The sequence below is a fragment of the Dermacentor variabilis genome, chromosome 4 (assembly GCF_050947875.1).
Source record: "Dermacentor variabilis isolate Ectoservices chromosome 4, ASM5094787v1, whole genome shotgun sequence".
Taxonomy (NCBI): domain Eukaryota; kingdom Metazoa; phylum Arthropoda; class Arachnida; order Ixodida; family Ixodidae; genus Dermacentor; species Dermacentor variabilis.
This window is the reverse complement of record NC_134571.1, coordinates 190,686,844-190,713,336: the sequence shown is the minus strand read 5'-3', so window position 1 is coordinate 190,713,336 and position 26,493 is coordinate 190,686,844. Positions and strand designations below refer to the sequence as shown.

General features: G+C 43.4%; 1 protein-coding gene across 1 annotated transcript in view; it reads left to right on the top strand.

The window, feature by feature from the left end:
* LOC142578481 (beta-hexosaminidase subunit beta-like) overlaps window positions 1–21,712 on the top strand; it is a 32,184-nt gene extending 10,472 nt beyond the window's left edge. Inside the window, exons 2-6 of the mRNA XM_075687863.1 lie at window positions 5,370–5,485; window positions 12,164–12,274; window positions 13,298–13,399; window positions 18,655–18,799; window positions 21,492–21,712. Coding sequence (XP_075543978.1) covers window positions 5,370–5,485; window positions 12,164–12,274; window positions 13,298–13,399; window positions 18,655–18,799; window positions 21,492–21,712 — 695 coding nt within the window. The remainder of the gene's footprint in view (window positions 1–5,369; window positions 5,486–12,163; window positions 12,275–13,297; window positions 13,400–18,654; window positions 18,800–21,491) is intronic.
* The last annotated feature ends 4,781 nt before the right edge of the window (window positions 21,713–26,493 follow it).

The following is a 26,493-nucleotide window of genomic DNA, read 5'->3' as shown; positions in this document are numbered from 1 at the left end:
AAAGATCTGTAATAAAGAACACGGTACAACAAACACAAACCACGAACGACTGTCGCATAGATCAAATAAGGCTCAAAAAGTATATTCTTAATGCTTTATTGGTTTCGTGGGACTGCTTTATTTCTGGGGGTAAAGCATTCCAAACCTTGGCTCCTGAAAACTGCACCAATCTTTCACTGTAGATGTTATTATTCGGTGGCAGATTAAAGTTGCTATGTGTGAGGTTTCTCGTGAGCTTTCCCCCGAACAGTGTCTGAGTGAACTCTCGGCCCCCGATGTATAAAAACTGTTCTAATGAAGTGCGTTACTCATATGTTCTCTGTTATGCAAATCTATTTGTATTTATTGTATAGTGTCTATATTTCTATATTTGCGTTGTCTTGTTTTGCTTGCCTTGTTTCTTATATGCCTCGTATGCTTGAATGCCCTTCCTGCTCTGCAGTATGTTATAAATAAAAATAAATAAAATAAAATAAAAATTTGTCTTGTTTGGCGCGCTTCTTGTGGGGAATTTTTCAAAAGCCAGTAGTTCATCAACACACATGCTACTCCGCCATACTATTTATTATGGTGTCCTCCACTCCTCCCCATTCCCTAGTTAATTTCTGCTAGATTTGATATCAGTTGATTTTACGGTTCTCCCTGGGCAATGGAGTAGTCTTTTGTTCGCAAAACGCATTGATTAAACTCCGAATTGCTTGCATCCGCAATTTACTGCAAATGTCATTATTAGTCACATGTCTTTGAAGTTTACCTGCCTGTTGCCTGTAATGTGCCCTCTACTTTTGCGAAATATCAACAAAATATCTTGTATAGTTCTCCAAGAACATACAAACCAAGTCGGAATATGTTATGACACCTGAAGATAGGGCAAGGAAAACGACGGCTCAGTAATAATTTGCAACGCTTCTAACCAGACCAGGAACAGAAATTTTGTAGTACTTTGCATTCGCCATGTCTTCCGTACCCCTTCCACAAAATATAAACGAGTAACTTATAGCTATGCCGGGGCATTGGAAAGCATAGCTGATAGCGGCCATATCACATGCTCTAACACTTGTCTCGTCTAACACATAAGATATTTTTTACAAAGGCTGTGTTTGATCCAACCGTATTTAACTTCGCACATAGAGTTTCCATAGCGTACCACCAATTGTTGCTAAATTTGGTCTTGGCGGCTTTTATATAAAGCTCTACGAGGGCAGCGGGCTCAATACTTCCCCACTCGTCAGACACGCTCATAACAATCTAGAGTGCTTGCATACACATTTTATTGCGAAAGCTCGAATCGCCCATCTGTCTTAAACTTCACCTACACATCACCCATTACCTTCACCTTACAGTCACCGGACATAACGAATCTGCCTCCTTCAGTGAGGACACCAGGGGAAAGTAATATATCACGCATGAAAAAGAAAAAAAAAACATGAGGCTTCAATAATTATTCGTAACGATTCGTAAAGTTAAATCTACGCGACACATTGCACTTGCAATGCAGCCTATTGCTTCAAAGTACAATATACCTGAAACGCACAGTTTGGACAAGGGGAAACCTAGCTAATAGCAGCAGCGTGACACTTTCGAGCACTTGCTTACATATTTTTTAACGCTGTCTTTGATCAACACGCGTTTACCATCGCACTGAAACTTGGCGTATTGTTGTCCTTATGTTCGCAAAATATGACCTCAGTTGTAGCTGGTTATGCTAGCGCAGCCGTCTAAGTACTACACCACTCGTAAAACAGACTAATAACGCTATGGACCACTTGCATACATATTCTACTGGAAGATGAGTATTTAGCCCACCCATTTGGAACATTGCCTACCTATTGGCCATACCATGCCCCTAATTTTTCCCAGATATAAACAAGATGCCTTGTTTATCTCCCGAAGGACACCGGAAAAGGAAACTACGAATCTCGTATGATGCACGAAAACGCATGCGAATCGGGGGCTTGGTAGGCTAATCTGCAACACTTGCATTTAAAGCAAGAAAGTGAAAGTTTCGCGAAGCATTGCTTTTAAAGTGCTCTCTAATGTCACGTAATTTCGACCGTCTCTCATGTTGTTGTTTTAGGAGTCTGGGAAACATTTCGTTTAGCGGCAGTATGACACCCTATAATGCTTCAATGAGCAACTATCTACAAAGGCTGTGATGAATCTACACAGAATAAACATATATCGCTCGTCAGTCAGAACATTTATGGACACCGTGCGCCGCATTTAGATGTATATTACTGAGGATACCGAGGCAAAACAACTAAACGCTGCTTATAGTGCATAAAAATAGATAAAAAGTCACTTTTTCAGTAAATGTTCTCAAAGGACATAAGCAACCTACACTGTGCAAATTTTCGGTACACATCGCCAGAAAGTGGCCCTAAATTTTTCGAAATACGAAATATCTGCCGTTTTGCTCCTGCCGGGAAACAAGTAATAGTCTTGCTCTGATTTATAAACAGCCTGAAAACGAAATCGTCAAAATCAGAAGTGGCACATGCCTTTAGAAAAAATCCGAGTCAGTGTTCTATTCGTATTGAGATGGCTCTGCACGTTCGACAAAGGTCATTTTCATGAGCATATCTACGATAACTCCTGATTATGTAATAAAATTAGGCAGTTACACCTGCAAGAGGTTTCATTTGATTTTTGATGGTGATAAGATACTGAGACTGTAACGCTATGTAGGCTATCTCTGGAGAGAGATTAAATAGTTCCAGCAATTGATAATCCGACGATTTCACGCCGTAAGGCGCAACAGTCGTTGGTTGCGGCTGATTATATTTTATACTGACCTCCGACTTGGCCGCAGATTAAATGTAGGAAGCTAACTGTGTTTTTGAATGCGGATGCAGCGGTCCCAAAAACCTGGGCACAATGCAAGTTGCGCAAGCTGACATTTGTTAGGGCGGGTACTGCCTTGCGCTAGGGGTTCTCCACAACGCGTGCTTGTAAGGCGAATCCCGCGCTTCGTCCGGTACAGGGCGTCCCAAGAAGGCACAAAAGGCAATCTCCGCTGTCCAAGCAGGGTATGCGTAGCAAAAAAAGCATTACTTATGTGCTCACTCTATTCGGAAACAAAAGTTAGCTTCAGCTGTAGTTTTGTTGGGCTTTTCAGCGTGTAGCCAAAAGCGCCCGCTTGCAACAGTGAAGGGGGGCGGGGACAAATGACATACTCTGCCTCCCTCCTCTTCTTACTGTGTGTTAGCATGTATGTATGTAATATATATGTTTTCTTGTATCACATTTGCTGGCATATTAACTGGCACCATTTTACAACGCACCTCAGACCGTCGGCTATACCGGCTTTTAAATACTTGACAGTAGGCGAAATATGACGCGCCTTCCAAACGACGGAATCTCGGGATGGAGCCCGGAATCTCGAGCTACATCCAGCTTTTAAGATAATGTGCTTCATTGCGTAAGAATTAGGTCCCCTGCATAAAAAAAAAGACATGGGCGCTAAAGAGTGGTACAACATTTTATCGCTGGCTTGAGGGTGCTTGTCTCAAACTTATGCGTCCAACTTATATTGTCATGAATTCACTAAAACGTTAAGGAAGCTCAGCAGTGTTCATCAAAGCAGTTTCTGGAAAACAATGAATGAGGTGCGACAACGTTGGTGCTCGTTGCTGCTGTACTTATTCGCAGAAGCGCGCCACCGATAGAGATGGGCGATGGCCCAAGCGCTCTACTCAAAAGCTTTCGCACTTTCGCTGCCTGACAGCACAGCGTGATGTAGAAACGCATGTGCATTCATTTTCGACACTTTTCTTGGGTATCTAATTACATTAGGCTTCTTAGTTTTAGACTCTGTATCGAGACCCGGATTTAGGTGGGCCTAGCCGCAGTTTTGCAGCGTTGCTGGTGTTATTGCGCCGTGTGAACTCTAAGGTCCTCGAGGTGCATGCGTCCGAAGCAGAAATCAGTGTGCGAATTAAGCAGTGTGCAGAGCGCTAGCGAAAGAGCAAACGCGCAACGTCCTGTCGCGCGGAAAATCGATACGTTCACGCTGCGGAGGGCAAAAGAAGCAGCGCACGGAACCAAATCCTGTCACTGGAGTTATCGATCACGTATTTCCTCTATTTTAGTAGGACATGCTTGTGCTGCCTAACGCACAATTTCAAACAGCAGGCTCGAAGCGACCCTCTGCTGTGAACGGAAAAGCCACACTTCTTATTGCTCACGCAGCTGTCAGCCTCGGAAGAACTGCTTCGATCTTTCTCGTGCGGCGCGTTTGCTTGCGGACGCAACGGACCTGGGGCATTGTGCTGAAATGCAAGGTTGGTTTAGAGGCTGGGCGCCAAAATTCCGGAGCGATTGAGCAATTTTTCGGGGCACTTCGATCATTTTCGAAGCACACGTTACCGAGGAAAGAGGCTCGGCGGGTAAATTTCAGTTTCAAATCAATATGCTTCTTCATAATGCCGTCCGCACAAATAGTAGAAGGTGCAAAAACCCGCTGGCCTGGCTTCCTTTATTAGTGGTAGCGCAGAGAAGTTTGGCGTTTGTTAATCGCTGGATGATCAAGGCCACCGTTGCTAGATAGCCGCACGGTACCGATCGCGGAGCCTCACAGCGTGCAGCCAGCTGGCAATTGCGCCGCAAAGAACATGGCGGACGTGGCCATTGTTGCCAGATGACTATGTATTCTGAATATGTTCTATTAGGCGGGTAATACGGCAAAGCGTTTAATGAACCATCCGGACTGTAAAATGCGATCTTGCGGCGAAATTTGAGCAAGAACAAAGCAGCGTATTATTTTTTGTTGCTGATGATGTAAAAGGAACAAAAGGTATGCCTCTCTATATCAAGATTTGAGTGGCACCAAATAGAGAAGCGCTTCAGAATTACTTTCACTGCAATAGGTCAAATATTGTGCACCGAAACATCAGTATCTATACTCTATCTGACAGGTCATTTGCCCCACTGCCGAAGGTACGAGGCGTACATAGGCAATATTCTTGCGCGGCAGAATACAGTTTTGAGCGTAACTGTCTGATTAGCCGCAGGATTACAGTTTTGTTTGTTCTCGGTACAATATATTCTACAGCGAGACGTGTCATTTAGGACATTTGCGCATGAACGACGTACACCGCGAAACCAGCAGGCACTGAGCAGACGACGCGGCGCGGATGGACGCACCTCAAGGGGCATCATGCTTTTTTATTCGCTAAGGAGTCTTGCAGCTTCCACAGGGCTACAAACTACTTTTGAGAGTTAGTATAATTAAGCGTTTTCAGTCGAAACCTTTCCTAATGCAACGACTGCGGCCATGAATTGAACCCGCGGCCTTGTGCTCTATAACATAACGTCGTAGCCATCACGCCATTTCTGTGGGTCACTTGCAAACCTGTCATAACTTGCAGACCACCTAGTACTCTCACCTTCGCGACCGTCGGTACTGACCTCCCGCTCTGCATGGGGCCTTATACGCGGCCTGGAGTCCTTCAGTCAACTCGTGCGCCGGTACAACGCCACACATGTGAGTTCCTCATACTTCGGTTATGGTACTGCAGTAATGTAAAGTGCTAAAATTGATTACTCCTTCAAATAAGTTGCCGACCAAAACTTGAAAATTCCGTCACATTTTTCAAGATGACTCGGACATCTGTCAATTTACGCTTGGCAGTTATGAGTGCTTCGATATGCATAAAATTCGGCAGTGAGAATGTTGTCCACTTTCTCTGACAATGTCAGCCACCATGCCGCCCTTGTCCGTTTGATTACCATTTCAGTTTACTCTTCCCCCATTAGCCGATTCTCTTCATGCCATCCCATCTCTTAAATTCGCGTTCGTGGTTTCTTCAGAGAGCAGGTATTGCAGCTGTTACTGAATACTTTGATGGTGCTTTTCTTTCACAGTCTAAATGTGCAGCTCTGCTTCTTTGGAAGCGTTTTGCAGTGCGTCGCTATACGACTCCTTTTTCAATCGGGAAGACCAGCGCCCATAGACATACGTGCCGCAGAGACACAGGCAGCAGGCAGATGCAGGCGATTTCCACTTTCGTCATATATCACATACCTCATACCTTCGTTAACCAGTGTTATAGACTGGCCAGGCGCACCGCTGTTCTAGCCTTGAGACGCAGTGGATAATCTACACGAGCGTATGCACTCGCCATTGCTTTCGCTACCAACGCCACAGGTTGCGCCTCTATAGATACGAGCTACTTTTGAGCACCAAGGAACAAAGAAGCGAGGAGGGAGTATGACGCCATGCCGCTAGCCCCGAATCGCCAACCTTCTCTGACACCATACCTCCTACTTTTTTGCTTCCGTATGGGTGCATGCGCGACGACTTTTTGCAAAGAGGCCTTCCATACGATTGCTGAACCTATAATGGTAGCGTTTCGTCAATGGTAGCTCTTAGTCCCGTCGGCGTCACTGTCACCTTGCGTCTGTCTCCATTCTGCTCTCTACAACTTTCCGGGCAGCTGGATGTTTCCCCTTGCCTATCACTAACGGCCACGTCCTCTGCTATAGAGAACTCCTAGATAGGAAGTTATACGGGGTAAGATTCCTAAACACAGGGGCGCACCGGGCAACATTGGTGAATTCTGCCGCATTAATGAGAGGGTAGCAATGGTCGCATCAAAACTTAATAAGAGGTATAGATTAAAGGTGGTACAAGCCTACGCACCAACATCCAGTCACGATGATGATGAAGTAGGTTAGTTTTATGAAGATGTTGAATTAGCGATTAGAAAAGTGCAATCTGAGTATACTGTAGTAATGGGCGACTTCAGTGCAAAAGTGTGGAAAAAGCAAGTTTGTGAACAAGCACTTGGCAACTACGGCATCGTTTCTAGGAACGCTAGAGGAGAGATGTTGGAAGAATTCGCGAAAAGCAATAAGCTACGAATTATGAACACCTTTTTCAGAAAGCATACCAGTGGACCTGGAAAAGCCCTAATGGTCAAACAAGGAATAAAATCGATTTCATACTTTCTGCCGATACCAGCATAGTGCAGGATGTAGAAGTGATACGTAGGGTAAAGTGCAGTGATCATAGGTTAGTGAGGTCTAGGATTCACTTGAATTTGAAGAGAGAAAGGCTAAAATTGGTCACGAAGAAACACGCCAACCTAGACGCAGTAAGGATAAAAGCAGACCCATTCAGGCTGGTAGTTGCAAACGAATACACAGCCTTAGAGGAGCGAGATGTAGATGACAAAGCTGTAATGAAGGAAATCGTAACTAGGCTTTGAAAGTAGTGATGAACAGGTTACAGAGGCTCCTTCTATAACTTTCGATTAAGTTAGAAAGGCCTTAGAAGACATGAAACGAGGAAAGGCGGCAGGAGTAGATGGAATAACAGTCTATTTCATCAAAGATGGAGGAGACATCATGCTTGAAAACCTTGCGGCCCTTTATACTAAATGTATCACGACTTCAAGGGTCCCAGAGAACAGGAAGAATGTCAACTTTATGCTAATCCACAAAAAACAAGACATTAAATGTTTGAAAAATTATAGGCCCATTAGTTTACTTCCAGTATTCTAAAAAATGTTCACAAAGATAATTTCAAATAGAATAAGAACAACACTTCAGTCAACCAAGAGATCACGGTGGCTTCAGGAAGGCATACTGTACAATGGATCACATCAATGTAATAAATCAGGTTATCGAGAAATCTGCAGAGCACAATCAACCTTTAAACATGGCTTTCATAGATTACGAAAAGGCATTTGATTTAGTAGAGATACCAGTAGTCATAGAGGCACTACGTAATCAAAGAGTAGAGGAGGCTTACTAAATATCTTGGAAAATAACTACATATATTCGACAGCTACCCTAATTCTCCACAAGTAGGAAGATGTCAATAAAGAAAGGGGTCAGACAAGGAGACACGATCTCTCCAATCTTATTCACTGTGTGCTTTAAAGAAGTATTGAAGCTATTAAATTGGGACGGCTTAGGGGTAAGGATTAACGGCAAATATCTCAGCAACCTTCGGTTTGCAGGTGACATTGTCCTAATCAGCAACACTGAGGACGAGTAACAACAAATGATTGAGGACCTTAAGAGAGTGAGTTTAAGAGTGGGGTTGAAGATTAATATGCAGAAAAGAAAGGTAATGATCAATAGCCTGGCAAGTGAACAATTGTTCAGGATCGCCAGTCAGCCTCTAGATTCTACGAAGGAATACGTTTACCTAGGACAATTACTCACAAGGGACCCTGATCATCGGAAGGAAACTTACAGAATAAAATTGAGTTGTAACGCATACGGCAGACATACTCATATCATTACTGGAAGCTTACCATTACCACTAAAAAGAAAGGTGTACAATCAGTGTATTCTACTGGTGCTAACATATGATGCAGAAAGTTAGAGATTTACAAAGAAGCTCGAACACAAGTTAAGGACCGCACAAAGGGCGATGGAACGAAGACGTAGGCGTAACGTTAAGAGATAGGAAGAGAGCGGTGTGGATCAGAGAGCAAATGGGTCTTACCGATATTCTAATGGACATTAAGAGAAAGAAGTGGAGCTGTGCAGGAGCTGTAATGCGTAGAATAGTTAACCGGGGCACCATTAGGGTTACAGAACCCGCCGTGGTTGCTCAGTGGCTATGGTGTTGGGCTGCTGAGCACGAGGTCGCGGGATCGAATCCCGGCCATGGCGGCCGCATTTCGATGGGGGCGAAATGCGAAAACACCCGTGTAGTTAGACTTAGGTGCACGTTAAAGATCTCCAGGTAGTCCAAATTACCGGAGTCCTCCGCTACGGCGTGCCTCTTAATCAGAAAGTGGTTTTGGCACGTAAAACCCCATAATTTCAAATTAGGGTTACAGAATGGGTGCCAGGAGAAGGGAAATGCAGTCGAGGACAGCAAAAGACTAGGTGGGATGATGAAATTAGGAAGCTCGCAGACGCAAGTTTGAATCGGTTGGCGCAGCACAGGGGTAATTGGAGATCGGTAATTAGTAATTGGATAAATACTGATTTAATTTGGCTTCGTATATTACCGCTTATCCTTAAATAGGTGGCTCTAAAGTGATTAACGCGACAAGAGCTATGAGTGGAGTTGGTGAAGTTATGCGAGAGTCTGCAGGTGAAGTGATCAAGTGTGGCCGTTGTCCTTCTCCACGTGTAGGGGTTAGCGGACTTTGCATGTGCGCATGACTGATCGTGTTGCCCAGTAGCTTTGTGGAAGTTGATGTGGTTTGAGTTGCCGTCGCCGTTTTATCAGTTCTTGGGTAGCGCCTTTGCTCATCGTTGATCGCGTTTGCCAGGAACTTTGTGTAAGTAATTTATGCAGATGTCGTCGACGCTATCACAGTGCTTTAACTATAGGTGACCACGCTGCCTCTAGAAGCGCGTACGAGTGCGAGAAGCTTCACCGGTTTTTGTGTGAGGATCGTGAAGGTCTCGAAATTTAACTAGAAAATCAACCAGCATCAACTCAAGTATGCGTTTTGTGGTTGCGCCAACTTATGCGCGTGCGAGCCGCAAAATGACAAAGGTCCGTTAAATGATATCGGATCCATGAAGTCAGCTTTGCCCGAATACAGTAAGTTATGCGACGAAACTTAGGCAATGTATTGCGTTGAATTATATCTGATGTGCACAAGGGCCACACCGTTACTATGGCGATTTAGCTCCTTGTTTTGGGGCCACACCCGTGCGCTTTTAGAAGGTGCGAACAAAGATAAATAACGGTCGGAGAGCATGGCACGAACCTTGCCGATGCATCACTTGAAAGAAAAAGAAAAGCGTTAGAGTCAGTGATGCCAAAAAGGAAGCCTTGACTGATCGCGTATGACGAAAGCAGTTTCAAGCATGTGCCAAGATCCTGCCGTATTTATGATTGTTTAAAGTAAGTACACGTATTGTGCTGCAATTGCTGTACCAATTGTGAGGTACATTATTGATGTAGCTTTAATTACACGTAGCAAATATATAATTTGTGCTGTACGGTGTTGGTGTTGTTTATATACTCATTTTAATGTTGTAATGTGTACATTGGCCAGAAGGGTGCATGCATCCCCCTTATGGAACACGGTAACTCCTCGAAAGGTCAACCACCTGTCAAGCCATTGCCATTCTTGTGGTTGTCCACCGGATTTCACAAATATCGTCATGATACACAATGGTCATCGTGCAGAAAGAGTAGCTGAGTCTTATCATATGCAGATGCATGCACAGGAGTATGCGAGGCACCAATCTACAAAAGTACTCTCCCATTTAGAAAGAAGCCAAGTGCAACTGTAGTGAATAAAAAGACAACTTATACATCATTTCAATCTCTACGAGCTTAGTGAGCTGGAGATTTTTGTGAATTCACAGTCAAAATCTAGATCTTAAAGGTGACACATTTAAACAGGTCTCTGCTCCAAGTCGTGATACCAAGTGCGGGCTAATTTTATAAAACGTGCTGTACCGCTGTTCTGCCAAGCCGACGCCGCTGTTCAGTTGCAATTAGAAATCACTCCATTTTGTCATTTTGTCAAGGAGCGCACTTGAGCAAAAGGCAGACAAAAATTACTCCGACATTGAAAATGCGCTAGAAGCTCCAACGGAGCAGCTGATGGCCTGCGTTTTGGGTGTAGGTGTGCGCAGCTTGCAATTACTCATTGATGCTACTTAAAATATTTTACATATTTCAGTTATTTCTTCGTGTCATGCAAAAAATACTGATGTATTATACAGCCTTTCCACAGTTAAATGCTCCAACCCAGGGCAACATAGGTATATTCTTGTTGTCTGACTTCTGCCTATAAATCTACCTCTCTAAAAAAGTCTCCAGAGGAGCTTAACCTCAACCTCTCTTTAGAAGACCATCACACTGGTCTTTGAACATTATACGGCCACTATTTACACACCTCTTTGCTATGTAATGTTATGTACTTCTGCGCTCTACAAAGTTCAGGAAAATGTAATAATGGTATTCATATGACAGGTATGGCAGTATGGCAGTAGACGTAACGCAACCTGCCGTGGTTGCTTAGTGGTTATGGTGCCGGGCTGCTGCACGAGGTCGCGGGATTAAATCCCGGACATGGCGGCTGCATTTAGATGGGGGCGAAATACGAAGACACCCGTGTACTTAGATTTATGTGCACGTTAAAGAACCTCAGGTAGTCCATATCTCCAGAGTCCTCCACTACGGTGTGCCTCATAATCGATTCGTCGTTTTGGCCCGTAAAACACCATAACCTAAATTAAAATAATTTAGACGTAACGCATCAAGCAGGCCACAGCCCCAACCTTTAATTACACGTATACAGTGTGGAAATATAAGTTACGCTGTAAGTGGGCACGGAATACGGAACACCTCACAGTGCGACCGGTCCCGAAAGGTAAACTCTATGCAAACAGACGGATGTGACATCATAGGATGTAGCTTCATGGGTGAACGTTGACGTTTTTTACCCGGTCGCCGCAGGCACGGCCTTTTCCCGTGATCCTTCTTTTGCACTTTTTACAACTGGGATTGAAAAAGATCTCGTGACCTTCCTTCTAGCGTTTTCCTTTCTTCGGGCCTTTGTATGCTCTAGCAGAGCTTTCGATTGAGATAGCTTGTCAGACATGCTAGTAGTGGTGTTTTGTGGAAAGAAAAAGACGAGGACAGAAGATACGAGGTTACGTCTACAGGACTATGAAGCCCACCCTGACGATTAATGTTCTTTAGTACTGGCTTTTCTTGCGTCGTAATGCGTTGTGTGTTTTTTTTTCTCTTACAAGCTTTGTCTTGGTCAGCGCCGAGAATCAGTAAAGTTACCAAATAGGGCTAATTATTAATAAATTATAGAGTTTTACGTGCCAGAACCACGATCCGATTATGAAGCACGCTGTAGTGGGGGACTCCGGACACTTTCACCACCTGGGGTTCTTTAAGGTGCACCTAAATCTAAGCACCACGAATGTTTTTGCATTTAGCCCCCATCGAAATGCGGCCGCCGTGGCCGGGATTCGATCCAGCGACCTCGTGCTTAGCAGCCCAACATCATAGCTATTAAGCAACCGCAGCGGGTATAGCGCTGATTGCTTCGGGCTTAGAGGAGACGTTCATAAATCGGAACGATTAAACATGCCGACAGGGACAGCTAGAACATGTCAGCCGTCTCATGTAAAGACTAACGACTGAAGATGACTTCGTCATTGGCTTCATGGTTACCACGGCTGTGGAAACTGTTCTTCCATGTACTTGCAGTTCTGGGCCAATGAAAGCGAGGTGGTCGACGCTCCCAGATTCTCGCACCGTGGTCTACTCCTGAACACCGGCAGCCATTTTCTTCCCGTCGCCACTATCGTCGAAGCGCTGGTGAGTGCCCTTTTTATGTCGTACGCGCTCGTGCGCATAGTCATTTGCAGCTATGGTCGATTTCAAGTCAGGAATACTTGACGAGTTCTTCCGAAAAAGCATAGTGTGAATGCCACGTACCCCTGCGCGCGTCACGAAACAGCGTCTTTGCAGAATCTACCAGGTGAAGACAGGAAACCACCCGTTTAGCGGTACTACACTCGCCAGCATCCCAAATCGCCAAGTGAGGGAATAAACAATGCTTACAACTGAAGCAGGTTTGTTTGTAAAGGCACTATTAGAAATAAATTACCATTTATTTATTTATTTATTTATTTATTTATTTATTTCATTGTGTGATAGGTAATTATTTGCCAACTCCCGCAATTCCAAGTTTGTAGGTTTGCGCAACTGCCGAGAATATGCGCTGCGGAAGTTCTATGGCTCCGTTGATTCCTTCACACTGGGCTGGTTCGCAGAGAAGGGTGAGAAGTTTCACCGCAAGGAATCTTACAGGCGAACTTGGAGACATTGGCTGAAAAGACAAGGAAGGAGGCAGGAGAGTGGGATAAGGCGGTTCGTTGGCGCATGCACACATGTTCCCTCTGAAAGGCACTTGCCGCTTTATTCTTGAAGTGTCACTTAAGTTGTGGTCGGACCACTGATCAAACTTGTTCAAATTCTGTGAAATCTATATCGCAGCATATATTTAGCCTTGTTCATAAAAAAAAAAGCTGCAAGCTGTCAAGAGATCGACAGGCACACAGAAGTTCCAGGCCTTATAAATGTTCAACTAACAAAAGTACCGAGGCTTTGTTCACATTCCCGGCCATCCCGATTCGACAGAAACGTACATTCATTGACCTTGCGGTGCTCTGCTATGACTGAAATGTGTGAACGCTACGTTATGCTGGGGCACACCGACATATTCGTTTAGGTACGAGACTGAGCTATGGAAGTTTCTTAAGCGCCATTTCTTGCGCTGCATTTCGTCGGAAGCCGCACGCTGGTTGTCGCAATGCTCCATTTTCATTTTGCGTACAGGACGCCATGGCACTTAACAAGATGAACGTGCTTCACTGGCGCATCGTGGATGAATATTCTTTTCCTTTCGTCAGCCAAGCGTTCCCGGACCTCAGCTTGAAGGTGGGTCAGGCCGATACTGCAGAACGTTCATACCGTTTGCTGCACCTTCTAACCTTTTGCTTTGATGTAGCGCTTCTTTCCCCAAGGAATGATGTAGGAATAGCAACGAGAAGACATCGATACTTGCGGCGGACACATGTGGCGAACTGTTAAGCAGTAGAACTGCTTATAACATATGGTTAGATTCTACTTTCCATAATTTAGGCCGCACAAAAGTTGTAATTCATCAAACGTGGTATTCAGGACTACCTAGAGACGGCGGCTATAAGAGCATCGACCAGCTCCGTAGTTTGTTTGCAATAAAAAAAGACGTTTAAACGTCGCGGGTGATGAAAAAACCGAGAGATTGCATTTACACGGCACATTCCGTCTCTTCTTAATGATCGTGAATACGACTGACTGCGCTTCATAAAGTCGTGAACAATATTAATAATAATAATAATAATTTTATTTCTGCCTCAAAAAATACAGACAGGGGGAGCTGCAGAAAAAGCTGTCATAAACAGCTTGACTCGGCCGCAGCCCCGAAATACACAGCAGCAGCGACAGGTAATCTCGTCGCAGACATGATGGCTTCGTGATAAAGAAAAAAAAAAGAACATAACAATACAGCAAGAACATAAGAAGACTAAACAAAATCTTATCTGCACTTACATGTGCAGAAACCAAGTTACTTCGTCGCAATCGGGATTATACTTAACATAATCGTCAAATAACATTCATCAAATAACAGGACAAATGACAAAGAATAATGGACGCGATAAATATAGAACAAAGAAAACATGCTATATTAAGCATTACCTATAACCTAATGATTACTCAGTGGTGCGTTCCTTTGCACATGAATTGCATATGGCACGTATAACTCGTTGGGTACAGGCAAACAAGTTGATGTTAGCAGCTTCGTACGCGTTGAGTAGGGAAGGAAGTGTGTGTTGAAGGCGCTCTTTCCCGGTGTTGATGCGTGCTGTTGGCACCAACCAGTTTTCGGGGTGCCTGAAAGTGTAACTCTGTTTATTTTCTTGTAAGTTTGCTAGATGCCGAATGTTACTTATATTATTTCTTGTTCCTATTTTAAAACGAACGCTGAGCCGCTGCTGGCACAAATTAAAGATTTTGATTATACCAGTTTCAAGAAAAAAAGCGTTTGGTGGTTGTTCCGTAATTTGCATTAAAGACATTGCGAAGAAACTTTTTTTTTTTTGCAAAATATTAATTTTCTGTAGGCAGGACGGTGTTGCAGTGCCCCAAACCAGCTCGCAATAGTTAATGTGAGAATAAAATAATGAGTTGTAAAGAAGCAGTTTAATTGGTTTAGGAATAATGTATCTAATTCAGCCAATTGCGCCAGTTATTCTAGCTAATTGCTTGCAACTTGGTCCACATGCGCTGTCCATGACATAGTTGAAGAAAATACTACACCAAGACATTTAAAATCGTCAACTATTTCTATTTGTTTGGAGTTAAATAAGATGCTTTTGTGATGAGCAACTGGTTTATTTTTCGTCCTGAAGATTACCGCTTTTGTCTTGCCCTCATTAACACGCATATGATTAGACTGGGACGATATTTTTCAGCGAGATCATCGTCGTGTTGCACGATTGTATCAGTTCGTGAATGTCATTTCCGGAGAAAAAAAATGCTTGTATCATCTGCATATATTATGAATCTGGCATTTCGGTTAATGTTTACAATGTCATTAGGGTAAATCTTGAAAATTAGTGGTCCTAATACATTCCCTTGTGGAACACCAGAATAAACAGGTTTTACTTCTGAATACGCATTATGTATGTTAACCGTTTGTTGCCTTTTAGACAAGTAAGGTGTTATTAGCTTTGCAGCCTGTCCTCGGATTCCGTAGTACCATAGTTTCTCTAGAAGTAATTCATGCTTTACAAGATCAAACGCTTTTGAGAAGTCGACGAACATTCCAATCACAAAAGATTTGTTTTCAAATTGTGACAGAATATACTCATTTTGTTCTAAAAGCGCCAGTTCAGTAGATTTTTTTTTTCGGAATCCGAATTGACATGGGGGGGGGGGTGTTAGCAAATTCTATTTATCTATAAATTTTGTAAATCTAGAGTGCAAAATTTTCTCTAGTGCTTTGGAGAAGACAGGTAGTATGGGCACAGGTCTATAATTGCCGAAATCATTTCTATCTCCCTTTTTAAATAAAACAGTTACTTTTGCAATCTGCATTTGTTCTGGAAATATCGATGTAGCTAAACAAAGGTTAAAAATATGTGTGATGGTTGGCGCTATGATATCTGCAACATATTTTACAGGCTTTATCTGAATGTCGTCGATATCTCGGCATCCACTATTTTTTAGCTTGAGTATAACAGTATTTCATCCGTTGTCACAGGATCTAAAAAATATTGTATTATCATTATGAAAGTGTATGTACTATTATATCTCCGACAACGACCCATTAGTTGTTTCTTTCTGTAAAAGCATAATTGAAGGCGTTTGCGAGTTCAGTTCGCGTTAGCTCTTTACCACCAATATTTAAATTGTGCACATGGTTTTGTGACTGACTACGATGTAGCAGTGAGTTTACACGAGTCCAAATCACATCATGGCGGCCCTTCTTCACGTGTAGATATGTTGTATAATATTCCGTTCGAGCTTATCGCAGTTTCTTTGTTAACCTATTTCGACACTGTTTAAATAAATGCAGATCTTCTGCCGCACCTGTCATTATAAACCTTCTGTATAGCTTATTTTTATACTTAATTTCATTCCACAACTCTGGGGTGATCCACGGTTTGCGAGTTTTTCGAGATTGTTTACATGTTTTAGAGGGAAAGTAGGACTGGTATAGCTGTTTAAAGATATCAGTAAATTTATTATAGGCTTCATTGGCATTATTACGGCAAGCAGTATGCGTAAAATCAACTTGCTTAGCAGCATCCCGAAAATCATCAAGAGTAACATTGGTTATACGTTACTCTTCACCCGCTAACAAGGGTGATTTAATCGTTTTCAAAGTATGTTTTTCGCATTGTTTCGCCTTCCGTGTGCCTTGAAACAAAGGTTACAGGCTTTAACACATGTTAAATGTTATTTTAGTGGGAATAGAAGTTATGAACCAAATAATGCGCTGAGCATGTGAAATCATTGGCAGGATTATCATATTTCTTCCTAATATTGCGGAAATATTATTACACAATACGTCAAATTCTAGTGTAGTTTCTTCAATTTGCTGTTGGCGTTGGCTTTCCAGTCGGTGATTCGTTGTTACTTCATTTATCAATATCACTGATAGCAGTTTGGACTATTAAATGAGCAATCTAATGTTTCTGGGCCCTCGTTTTGTGAGAAAGCTATATGCAATCTTTAGAGTACAGCCATAAGCAATATGAAAACGGGCACGGAATTTACTTTTAAGGGAAGACTACTCGGGATGTGCGCATTGTAATGGTACTTGTTCTTATGTAACAAATAGATTTTCCCTCGAACATCGAGTCATATTAGTCGCTTTTATGCGAGACACGTCTATTTAGCCAATAGGACACCTTGAAAGTAATTTGGCCGTTTCTCTTTATACTACTTGAAGGGGAACATGTGCTTAAGGCTGGGGGCGGGTCCAAGACGGCACATTGCACTGGCGTGACGGCTGCTCGGTTACACAAAGAAAGCTTCATTATATCTGCGATAACTTCTCAATGAAGTAGCGTACTTTGTTTTAATGCGAACCATTCTCGGCGTGTTCAGTCCAGTTTTTGTAACACCTATCCGGCGACTATCTGGCGACAATTTGGGGCATTACCGTGTGCCGGTCGTGCATATATTGCAGTACAGAAATGTAGGCCGAACGCGAGGGTCACTGGGTGTCTGTCGCTCTACGACGAACCTCCCCGACGCCAACTTCCCGAATGGCACAGCTAGGCTGGGAATCGAGCCTGATCAGGTTACGCCCCTCCACGCGTAGTTCTGCTCGCGTCGAAGCTGTCTCTCGGCAAAAATGGGTGTGTTACTGGCGGCTGGGAAAGTGCAGAAGATGGAGAAGGCACACAATTGAGCGGCTGGTTCTGATCAGACCGGACACTAGCTTGTCATTCGGCGCGTGGCTTCGAAGCAGCGTGGGAGTCTACGCCGCGTTGCCGCCGGGCTCGTTGCAGTTCCTACGAGGGATATACAGTGTCAGTGTGACACACCAACGTCGCTATCCGCATTAAGCAGCCCGAATATAGTGTAGTCTAAAATGTACGTCGATCCTGAAGAGAACTGACTGTGGGCCCCTCGGGCCACTGGTTACGTGTAGTTTTTCAGTCAACTTGTCTGACAGCATAATAAATGATACAATACCATGCCCTGCACGCTGCATTAGTTTACAACCGTTCGCGAAAATATTAACATTTCGCTGCAGAAGAAATGTGTGAAATATAAGAACCCTTTTCGGCCACCCTCTCAATACCTGGCATACTCATATGGCAATTGAAGTTGAGCCTGCTTATATATTTATTTACTAAAAATCTGTGCCTCCCTTACTAAGATTTAAATATTTGCTTTCTTTAATTCTAAGAAAAAATTTTCATCGTCCTCAGTTTTATATTCTTCGTGAAACCAATTTGAGGTAGTAATTACAGTAAAATCCAGTAATTGCATTATCTGCTAAATAGTACGAAAGGTATATTTAGCTGCCAATTATAAATCATTGTATCTGTACCGGTACAGGAGGTGCAGCGAACGCTAAGTGCGAAGTCAGAAAGGTAAGGTCGTAAGGTGTTTTGATAGGTAATGAACGAGCATATAAAGCATGTAAGGGATAGAGGGCCCGTCAGTCCAGTATATTCTTAGTGCTCATATACATTGTACTTTACCTATTTGAATAATGTATCAATTTTCCAACATATTACCTTGATAGTTTTTATGTTGCGATTGAGCACGTTGCCATTGATCAACTCTCGCCCAAGAAAACAAAAACAGAGAAAGCGGTAGTGATGATTTGCAACGTCAATAGGATAGACAGTTCAAATGAATATATTTAACTGAGAACTGTTCACTGCACGCAAAATCGACTAAAATATGAAAGATTAGCCAGTGAATCAATCGGCACGCGTCATCCAACAACTCTGCACGCTAGCAATTAATTACTCACCAAAACACACCGAAACCTATAAAAGGCTAAACCAGCGTAGCTTAAACATTTTCCTCTGTCTCCATAATGCTGCTGCCCCTTTGTTCGGCCATGATGGATGCTTGTTCTTCAGAAGCTTTTTCTTTATCTTGATTTACCGCCCACTCAGGGGGCGTACAACCCGGAGACACTGGTGTACCAGCCTTCGGACGTTGAGCGGGTCATCAACGAGGCCAGGGACCGAGGAATCCGGATAGTACCTGAGCTGGACAACCCCGGCAAGTATTGTCTGGATGCTTATCTGAATGCTCAACGTGAGTTTTTTTATTAGCTGAGAGAAATAAGATCTCCGAGCTGCATTGCTTTCTCTTAGTAATTAATTTGGTTGCGTGACTACCTTGTTTGTGTGCTTGTTCAATATAGGTGTCACATGTGCAGTCCGAAGGGTCATTGAAGCCTATCGCCAGCGAGCACAATGCATAAGAGGCACTGCGCCTCTGGGCCTAAGCCGTAGCCACTGAGCCTCTAAGTAGCCCGTATGAGCCTCTCTCGGTATGACAATAGTTGCAGCGACGTCCAAAAGGGAGGCAATTATTATGGCTAAGCTCTAAGAACGGCTAAACCACTGAATCAAGAAAGGAACAGTTCCACGAAGAAATGGGAGAACGTGCCATAGGACAACATATAGTGCACATTTCATACCAATAACGTATTCATCGTAGGTTAAGCGTAACGTTAAATGACTTTTAAATGAACAAGCACATTTCTCATGACAGCAATTCGCAGTTGTGCTAAAATGTTCCTGACAAGTGCCGCAACTTGTACGGGTTGGTATACTCTCGTTTCGAATGTGAAACAACACTTAAAAAAACGAGGACAAAGAAAAAATGGACGTGACACGAGCTGACAAAGCGCATGTCACCCTACCTTTTCTTTGTCCTCCTATTTTCGAGGGCTGTCCTACACTCCAAATGTTACTCTTGTAAACAGTTAATGCATATTAATACACTGGGGCGCACACATGTGTATTCGCATAATCTGTTTAAAGCGAAGCTTTCTCTTTGCCTTTTTGTAAGACACTGCGGTACAGATAATGTTTCTTTCCTGCGACGGATTTATAGTAGTGGTGGACATTTGTAAATATGTGGGGTCACTGAAACCCTATAAGCTACGCCAAGAATGGTTAGCCGGCTTTTAATTAATGAGTTAGGCTCACAGGTTGCATTGTGGGATGGAAGTCAGCTAGTGCTCTAAACTTGCACTTATAAGAAATTTTGTGCCAAGTCCCAGAGCCGAGATATGTAGTAAACCTGTGGAGAAATGCACTGGCGTTCCTCCTGCTAATAATATGCCAAAAAGCTTTCTTTTGGCAATGCGGAGCGAAGCTGCGTGGAATATTAACACATTTTGGGATAACCCGCCGCGGTTGCTCAGTGGCTATGGTGTTAGGCTGCTGAGCACAAGGTCGCGGGATCGAATCCCGGCCACGGCGGCCGTATTTCGATGGGGGCGAAATGCGAAAACACCCGTGTACTTAGATTCAGGTGCACGTTAAAGAACCCCAGGTGGTCGAAATTTCCGGAGTCCTCCACTACGACGTGCCTCATAATCAGAAAGTGGTTTTGGCACGTAAAACCCCATAATATATATATTTTGGGATAGAGTTGCAGGATGACCATCTCTAATCTGATCTTATAATTCAGGATACCTAGCAAGTGGAGATGCCTAGGTCATTGGCTTGTTTCACATTCGTATTTACAACGTGCTTAAAATAAAATTTCAAATTCCAAATCATGGTAACAAATTTACGGAGTGCTTTAGTGATTATCTTACATTTACTGAGGCTCGCTACTGCTAGTAATGTGTCTACTCAATAAGAATACTTGAACCTCTGCAGGTGCGTCTTCTGATTAATTGTGGTGTCTTTGTTACAGGCTGCCGAAGCCATTAGGGTGTTGTTAATTTTATTGTGTATATTTGAGAGACACATGAACGAAGAATCCAGAAGGCCAACTCACCGCCGGCTTCCGAGGAATCGAAAATGAATCTTATTCTATTCCTCTGATATCAGCGTATGTGAAAGCAAGTGCGAAAGACCATGGTCAATGGGAAGCGGCACCACTATGGCAGTAATCTTCTCTAGCGGAAACGAATAAACTACACAGCCAGATCGCGTGACCTAGTCAGCTGAAAATTATTACCGCCTGTTGCGCGGTAGCAGATGCTACTTTTGCCAAAGCACCAGTCTTTATTAAGTTCTGTGAACTTTCAAAATCAGCGGACCTGGAGATATCATTGCTCCTTGGTTTTGTATACTACCTATTTTGTGCATAAATATTCTTAGCAACTAAGATACACGTGTTCGAAAAGGAAAAATTGTCATCCAGCCAGGAGTGCCACGAATCTTCAAAGAAAACCCACACAAATTTCTCAGACAACAAGCTTCGCCGTTGAAGAAAAATTCAAGAAGTGGGATTCTACGGAACTGATTAATTAGGTTTAAGTATAGTATGTGGCTGGCAGTGACAGGGGCAGGTCGAAACGACGTTGACCTAACAAGACAAGCACGGCAGTCCTAGGGCGTCTGTTAAGACCAATATGTTGAAAAAGAAGCTAGTTAAGTGTTTGTAACGTGGTTACAGTGTGGTACAAAGACGAATGTTTAAAACGTCACCCGACTCTTGGCCAATCCCCTATAATGGGTATACATATGCAGGATCAGTAAAATAAACCAAGATAGAATACACAGGAAGGGCATGGGTTTTATAATTCCAGTAGCTAATAGCCCAACTTTGAGCAATGTAAATCACAGCGTCAAGAGGGAGAACATGATAACGGTATGCTTTAACCGAAGAGGTCAGGCATGCGAAGAGTCTGCACGTGCATTCATTCCTGAGTGAACGGGCACCCTTTTGTTGGGAAAACAGCGCATGCATACAATGCGGCTCTAAACTCTCTCTCCCTTTCTTTTTCTTTCTTTATTTCTTGTTCGCTTCGCCCTCATAGGTCGCACGAAGTCGTGGGGCAGAGCGTTCCCTCACCTGCTAGCCAGATGTGAGGAGGAAGAAAGCAGCGGAAGCGTGGGCTCGCTCAACCCGACACAGAATGCCACGTTCGAGTTCCTGAATAGGCTTTTGGCAGAAGTGGCACGCCTGTTCCCCGATGACTACCTACACCTGGGCGGGGACGAGCTAGGCCTCGACTGCTGGTATGCTTGCGAAGGCTAATCTATACCGTATTCCCACCGTGATAGTCGGTTCAAGCATTTCCATCGCTTAGAAGAAAAAGAATTAACAAAGTACCGCAGGACGGCAAAGTATAAGACAGCGATTGCAAAAACCAAAGTGGAGACAATATCTAGACGGGTTGCGTTCAGTTCATTTCCCGCAACACCTACATGACATACACAAAATATGCTAGGGAAGACGGGTTAAAGCTGCTATGAAGCATCCTTCATCAACTGCAGTACCCGTCTTTGCAGCGTGCATATACAACACACTACGAGATATACAAGCACATTATGTTAGACGCAGTGCCAAAAAAATAAAAAAGAAACGAACTAAAAGATGTGTTATAGATTTGATACGCGTATTTGTTTATCCGGTGACTTCATTTTTACCGGCTAACGAGCGTTGAAAGTTATCGCTCAGCGCAAGACGCGCCTTTCGTTATCGAAAGTATCTCGAATGCCATCGCAGGTTCTAGCTGTTTTTGCTTTCGCTGAGCCTTGCGCGCACGACAAGAAAAATAGAGTAAATTCTAGAACTTACGCGAGCGCCAGCGATTGCGCGGGTAGGTTCAGTGAGTCATGCATAAATAGCCAACGCCTCGGACCCTTACCATCGATTTCGATGATCGCCGCCTGTACTCGCCGCGTCTAGAGATCGCGGCAGGCAGCGCGTGGGTGACGCGTGGATGTGAGTCAGAGCAGCCGCCGCAGACAGGCCTCCCAGGCGACGCGCGCTACTCTGGCGCCATCTCGTAACCATTGTCGCCGCCCTACGCTTCGCTTCTCACGCTTTCGGCATACCCTCCTCCTCCTCTTTCCTCCTCAAGTCTTTCATCCACCGCAGCGCTCAGTGTTCGCGCTTTCATCTTTCGCTGCACTCGTTCGCTCGGTTAGGCCGACGCCGACACTTGCCGCAGGAACCGGCGCCTAAGAGTTGCGCTCAAAAATGACAAATAGAAAGGCAGATTAAGAAGAATGAAAGGGGCTGCGTGCTTTGACCCGCGAAGTCACGTGTGGTGGTCGGCAGCTGGTACATTTCTAAGGAAAACGAGTTTTGTTTAAAAAAAACGGACGAGAGAATGTTTTGGCAATATGTGGCAGTTTTTGTATATGAGACATCCTGAGTGCAATCCAAAATGTTTGGGATAAAATGGGTTTGAGCGGCAGTCTCGGCATACCTATATGACGTCACAGTGAGGAGACGCTTTCGGGAAGGTGCTGCACTGTTGACATCTAAACGTAACGGTTTTGAACACAGGGAATAAGTGGCAGCGCACATCTCAGATTCACACATGCAAAGTCATAGTGATCCAAGTGGATGTTCGGCTGATAGAAGGGTGTCACTAGAGCTTGGCACACTATGGTGGTATCTGTCCTGGAGGCAGACCCAGCATAAGCTGTGTAGGTGCTCTGCAGGATATGTACCAGCACCATAGAATGCAGCGTCGCGCAAAGTGGCCAGTGAGGAGCAATCTTCCAGGAGGATGGTTGCGGCGTATCGCGAATTTAGTCCGGCATTGCAACATCTCCAAGATTCAATCAAATTCTGTTTTTACCTTGATTGCTTGTTTCAGTCAACTACGTGTACATTACTTTTCCATACGTGTTCTAAGTTGCAGTATTTGTTAGAGATACCTTAATCGTAATAGAGCTAAGTTTTAGCTTTCACCAGCCTGAACTTATTCCCCTCCGACTAAACACGCCTACCTTCTCGTTCGTTCTGTTTGCGGTTTATCGGCCACCTTGTTTCAACGGAAGATTGTTCCTTGCCGAACTCGATCACGCACTCTCGACTCAGTCATATGAAGATTACGCATGCTTGTTAGGAGACATTAATATCGACATCTTGCGTCCTGCAGTTGGCTTATTTGCAGATTACTTTGATACGTTGTCGAAAGGGGGACTGCAGGCTGCTATTCAAAAGACAACACGGGAACAATACTTATCTGTCCGGCTTCCCGCTTCCTGCATTCATCACATAAATATTCGTGCTCAAACTTTGATCTTGCAATCTTACGTCGTGGAGAAAAAACTTTCCGATCATTACTCTGTTGCTCGTTGACTCGGCAATCAAGCCCATCTGTACCCCCCCCCCCCGGCCCCCCCGATGGCGTTCAATAAGAAAGAAGCTTCCATCTGTGACTCAAAAACCTTTTACACGTTAGTATCGAACTATTACTGGAACGTTTTTGAAAAATATATCGCACGAGCCGATATATGCCACAGGCTTGTTGATGCATTACGCCAGCTTAAGAAGGCGTTCACACGTAGCGTATTCGTCAAACAGCGTAACAAAGACAACAAATGGATGATGTCAGAACTTCTGGCTGCTATAAAAGAAAAGGACCTTCTTTGGGCGCAGACTAAACGTTATCAGGCTTCTGAAGCGATGAGCTCTAGATCCAAAGCAGCGAGAAATAAGGCAAATGGGATGTTTCGTCGCGCTAAGCGAATGCAAATACGGGATGAATTTAAATCCGCTCGGGCAGATACCAGAAGAACATGGTTATTAATAAATAACGTCAGAGGCGCTAGTAAGCATGCTAATCGCGAACGTCATTTCACTACTTTTATTACAAATGATCTACTCTTGCTAATGATTTTAATACTTTATTTTTTCGACTGTCGGGTACTGCGTCACCGCTCCACCGACGTGTACGTTGCATAACAGCACATTAGAGTCATGCGCATCTATCTCTGCTAGCCGAAGACGAACTTAAGTCACTTATCTTTAGTCTAAAGTGTAACAAATCACCAGGTATTGATGTTATTTATGTAAATGACCTATGCGCCATCTTTAGCGTCATCAAAGATGTGTTGCTGTCGCTTTTCATCCTTCCGTAACAATATTATTTCCAGTGGTACAATCCCTTTAAGTATGAAAACTACGGTAGTAATTCCACTTTTTAAGGGAGAAGCCGATAATAGAATAGACAACTATCGCCCAATTTCTGTGTTGCCCTACATGTCTCAGGTATTGGAAAAACATTTATCGCTGACAATGACAAGCTTCTTGGATAAACAAAGAATTCTATCCCCTTCCCAGTGTGGTTTCATTCCAGGTAAAGGTACGCAAGCGCTTCTTAAAGATCTGTCTGACGTGTTAAACTTGCCTTTGAAAGCAACTAGATTGTATGCGTAACCTTTTTTGACGTCAGCAAGGCATTCGACAGCGTGAGTCAAGGCATTTTGTTAACCACGCTTTCCATGTTAGGTTTTCGTGGCGCATTCTTGACGCTCCTGAAAATATTTCTGCATCACAGGCGCTACCAGGTTTCACTCGGGCAGGCTAAGAACAATTTCTTACTAATAAAATCCGGCGTCCCTCAAGGCTGTATGCTAAGTCCACTGCTATATAATATTTATTTGAATGACCTTTCTGGTATGGTCTGTTGGATTGTATCAGTACGGAGATGATACTGTCATTATAACTCAGTCAACCCACTATGTGCATGCTATTAATTCCGTACAAGCAGTAGCCATGAAGGACTGGTTCTCAGCTAAGTTAATCAATATTGATGCGTCTAAGGCAAAACCTATTTGTTTTCACAGTCCTCTGAAAAACTAAATATCGATTATCCGTTTGCGCTACACAATTCAAAGTGTTTACCATGTCTGTGTAAACCTTTAAATTACGTGACTTCTGTAAGATCCCTCGTTTCTACTTCGACATTGATCTTTCCTGGAACTCCCATTTAGATTATCTATGCAAACGACTTCGTGCAATAGCATGTGTGTTGTACAGTTTGAGATAGTATATGCCATTATCTGTTCGAAAAGTTATCGTGCTTGCTTTGTGCTATAGTGTACTAAGAGGAAGCTTTAGCTCGGGTGTTCCTATCTGAATACATGTAAAGGAGAATTCGTTTTTCTCGGCAACCACTGCACCAAGTTTGACCAGGTGTGCGGAATCTTAAAAAAAAAGCTTAAAATCTGGTGGCTCTTTGTTTCGAATTTTTGATTTAGATTGTCAAATTTTTATTAAAAATTGGCAAAAATCGAAAATATTCAGTAAGCGAAACCATCCAAATTACAATTCTCCAAAGAAGGAAAATATTATCACAATTCTGTGAATTACATATTATAGCGCATCGAAAGCGGGCAAAAGTTATATGTAATACATGAACCTAAAAAAATTCACTAATATTGAAAAACAGCTTTTGCAGAACCCTGGTACACAACGCAACAACTTCAAGTAAGATATAAATTGACATAGCAAATTTGTCCACTTTGAATGGTCTAATGGATGCCGTTTACAGAACTGCGACACCTATTCTTGATGCAGAGCTATTGATTTATAAACTTCATGCGTCTATCCTTCTCGAAATTTCGAATTTTTGAAAATTCTTTCAATAAAATGCAGGCCCTAAATCAAAAATTCGCTTCCAGCAGTCACGAAGTGATGTTTTCAAAACCTTATTTATGGCGGACTTTGTTCACCTACTATTGGAAAATGTTGCGATAAGGCACTTCTGGGACAGCAGCTTCAAGGTCAAGTACGTTCCCACACGTTGTCTGCGGCCTACGGATCCTTACCTCGCACCCTGGCGTTTTAGAAGATATGCCAAGAGATCGCGAGCCTACTATGTTTCTGTATACTTAAATTATTTTTCTCAATGCGTCTTGAGCGCTCAAACTACGTAAAAGCAAGTTAAAAGAGACACTCAGACAAATTGACAATTAGTCGCCTTCAGTACTTTACTTTCGTTACAGTTCTTTCTTTTTTTTCCTATGGACAATATTAAAATGTGAAAAGTATGCCATTTCCTTTTCCTAGTG